The 3,605-nt window shown below is 37.0% G+C and overlaps 1 protein-coding gene across 1 annotated transcript; it reads left to right on the forward strand.

Annotated features, from left to right (window-relative positions):
• Window positions 1-253: 253 nt before the first annotated feature.
• On the forward strand, window positions 254-775 carry LOC145068130 (secreted RxLR effector protein 161-like). Its single transcript, XM_079015110.1, has one exon. The coding sequence runs from the start codon at window positions 254-256 to the stop codon at window positions 773-775; it is 522 nt and encodes a 173-aa protein (XP_078871236.1).
• The last annotated feature ends 2,830 nt before the right edge of the window (window positions 776-3,605 follow it).

The following is a 3,605-nucleotide window of genomic DNA, read 5'->3' on the forward strand; positions in this document are numbered from 1 at the left end:
GTTGACCCAACCTTCTTTTGCAAAAAAGAAGGCGAACATCTAATGATAGTTCAGATTTATGTCGATGATATCATCTTTGGCTCCACGAATCCTAGCTTAACAGCTGAATTCAGGAAGCTGATTGAGACTAAATTTGAAATGAGCGCAATGGATCCAATTAACTTTTTTTCTTGGGTTGAATATAAGACAGGGACCAGAAGGTATTTTTATTAACCAGGAGGCCTACACGAAGAATCTATTGGCAAAGTTTAGTATGACGGGAGACTCGAAGGTGAAGGTTCCCATGGCGTTTGGTACTAAGTTAACACCATCTCTGGAAAAGCCTGTTGTTGACGTGACTCTCTATCGTCAAATGATAGGATATATCATGTATCTAACTGCTAGTAGACCAGAGATTATGTTTTCTGTCTGTTATTGTTCCAGGTTTCAAGCTAATCCTAGAGAACCTCACATGGTGGCAGTAAAGAGTGTTTTTCGCTATTTGAAGCGAACCTCGTCACTCGGTCTCTGGTATCCAGCAAAATCCGGGTTCTTTGTTCAAGCCTTTTTTGATGTTGATCTGGGTGGATGTTGTCTAGATAGAAAGAGCACAACTGGAGGATGTCAGTTCCTTGATGGTAAACTTGTTAGCTGTCAGTCCAAGAAGCAAACATGTGTGTCTCTCTCAACAACCGAAGCTGAGTACATAATTGCTGCTTCATGTACCTCACAAGTAGTCTGGATACAAAGTCAACTTAAAGACTATGGGCTGAGTATGAAGAAGATGTTGGATTAATGTCTAAGTCCATAACTATATTTGGTATGTATTTGACCCGACCCGGCATGGTCCATTTGGGTTGCATGGCATCATGCACTTGGATAGACTAAATGAGAGAAATAAGACACTTATGGTTATTAATATATTATAAGTTCTAATATATTAATAATAAGAATAATAATATTTAATTAGTATTGATCAAGAATTAATTATGTGATCAAAAGAAGACTAATTAAATATATGGGTTGATTGTGTAAATCATCCATAACTTATATAATGGGCCAAAGCTCCATGGATAATCAAGTTGGGTTAAACCCATAGGATGCTCCATGGAGGTTACATAACCCATGGGTCATGGAAATGAAAGGTCATGACAATTAGGGTTTACATGGTGTAACCCTAATTGTAACACACTATATAAGCATCATATTATTCACCAAAATCGGCCACTAGTGTGTGTAAAAGAAAGGCTAGCCGATTTCATGAAGTGTGGATTTCTCTCTAAGTTATTATAAGAGCATTTGATGTTGTGTGAGCCATTTGAGGTGTCACATTTGAGGCACTAGGCACTCAAGCCCCATGGAGTCAAGCTACACTACAAGAGGTATGTATTCTATCTATATTATTACCCAAGTATCTATGATTGTATGCTAGATAGGGTAATACCTTGGAATATTAGTATTTGCATGTATATTAGAGAAAACATAGATCCAAGGTATTTAGGGTTGCATGTACACCATAGGAGACTTAGAATGCTCAAAACCCAACAGAAGATTCCTCTTTATTGTGATTCTAAAAGCGCGATAAGGATTTGCCATAATCCAGTGCAGCACTCAAAGACAAAGCATATTGCACTTAGGTACCATTTCATCAAGGACCATGTTGAAGATGGAAATGTGTAAGTCCATTTTGTTAGGTCCTCAGATCAACTTGTTGACATTTTCACTAAAGCATTACCAGAAGCAAGCTTCAACAAAATTTTGCAAGGTTTGAGAATGATGGAAGCAGTGTCGGTACCAAATCCTCAAACCTCTCTCTGAAAAATTAGGCAAGCGAAATAGAGCGAACGCTCGGTCTATTTCGGTTCCAGAATTTTAGGGAACCGAAATCAACCGAATGCTCTGCTTATTTTGGCTCCTTAATTTTTGGGAACCGAAATGAACCGATGGCTCGGTCTATTTCGGCTCCGGAATTTTAAGGAAACGAAATGAACTGAGCGCTCTGCTTATTTCGGCTTCTCAATTTTGGGGGACTGAAATGAACTGATCTCTCAGTTTATTTAGCTTCAATTATTTAAGGTTTAAGTTCGGCTGTACCTTTTTGTATACTTTCTTTTCGACTCTTTACTTGCTTTATTTTTTCGTTTTTCTTTATTTCTAACATGTTTAAAATTATTTTTGTGTATTTTTGTTTTTATTATTTTTCAGAAATTGCAAAAATCCAAAAATATTTTTTTTATTTTTTACAGAAAATTCGAAATTCCAAAAAGATTTTATGCTTTTGTTATCTCTTGTTATCTTCTCTGTTGTTTCGTTTTCTGTTTTTTTTTGTATGTGGTTTGATTGTCTCTTTTCTTTAATCGGTATCAAGTACACAGTCGTAATATGAACTCGAGAAGGGGCAGGTATGTCAATTTCAATATGAACTACCTAGGTGTCCCTAGAAGCATCTTGTTGCATGTAGACCAAAGTCTCTTAAAACTTTGAGTGAGGCCTTAATGATTCGATCAGTACCTATCGTCTCTTCCCAATCAGACCGCTATATTCACTCAAGTCATGAGCAACCCTACTCTTCTCAAATGAGTGAAGAGTTTTATGCTATGTCACTCCTTTAAAGCAGGGGTACTTTCTGTTCTTTAACCACCTCATCTACATTCTCCATCTACTTTCGGCTCATCAACGTAACCCTTAAGACTCTCAGAGATTACCATTGAGGTTTATGGTTACACAAACTCTGAGTTAATGATCATAGATGCGTACACCACGTTCTAAGTGAGACCCAAAATCCAACACCAATGCTGAATTGACGGTGAATATTTATATTCAAGAACTCACTTGTTACCTAATGAAGTCTCTTTTATTTTCTTTCGTGATCTTTATGAAACTGTCTAACACCAAGGCATTTCTTCCCAAAAGATCCAGTTTAGTTTTTGTTTTTTATATTTCTATTATAAATCCTGTTACTTCAAAAATATCTAACCTACTTGTTCAACAGACCACATCGGTCTCACAAGTACTTCATCCAACGTTCGGTCTTATATTAAGTATCGACGTTCGGTTGAAGATTAACCACCCACTTCATCTTATGTTTAAAAAGAAGCCTTTCAACGTTTCTTAACAAACTTTTGATCGTATTCTCACGGGAAACCACACAAGCACTTCAAGGCTCTCTTGACTTTGAAGGAAGAGATTTGTGCCCGGGATCCTCTGCTCTATGTCGTATTTGACATCACTCACATCTCATACACTTATTGCTTTATTTCTTATTCTTTGGCACCCTAATGCACAAAAATCTTCATGATTTTCCAAAATTCTAGTACGTAACAATTATGAGTTGTTTTTACTTTCGGCTCTAACCATTGAACAGATTTATGGAAGCGAAAGTGGTATTTTGTACCATGAATGAACAACGGATCGGGTCAGTTTAATGGATAAGAAGTTGAAACAGGTTTTTGGATAAGTTCAATAATGGGCGTGTGAAGATGAAACGGCTCCTAAACCTTCACCGTATGACGTCTATCTGGGGAAACCAAGCTGTCAAATCTCGCTTTTCCAGGCACTTTTTCAGAGACCTTCTTATCATTATGGTAGATTCTTTCTCTCTCCTAGCAATCATATATAAAGGAATT

Source organism: Lactuca serriola, chromosome 8, assembly GCF_051521515.1.
Source record: "Lactuca serriola cultivar US96UC23 chromosome 8, Lser_US96UC23_V15, whole genome shotgun sequence".
Classification (NCBI taxonomy): Eukaryota; Viridiplantae; Streptophyta; class Magnoliopsida; order Asterales; family Asteraceae; genus Lactuca; species Lactuca serriola.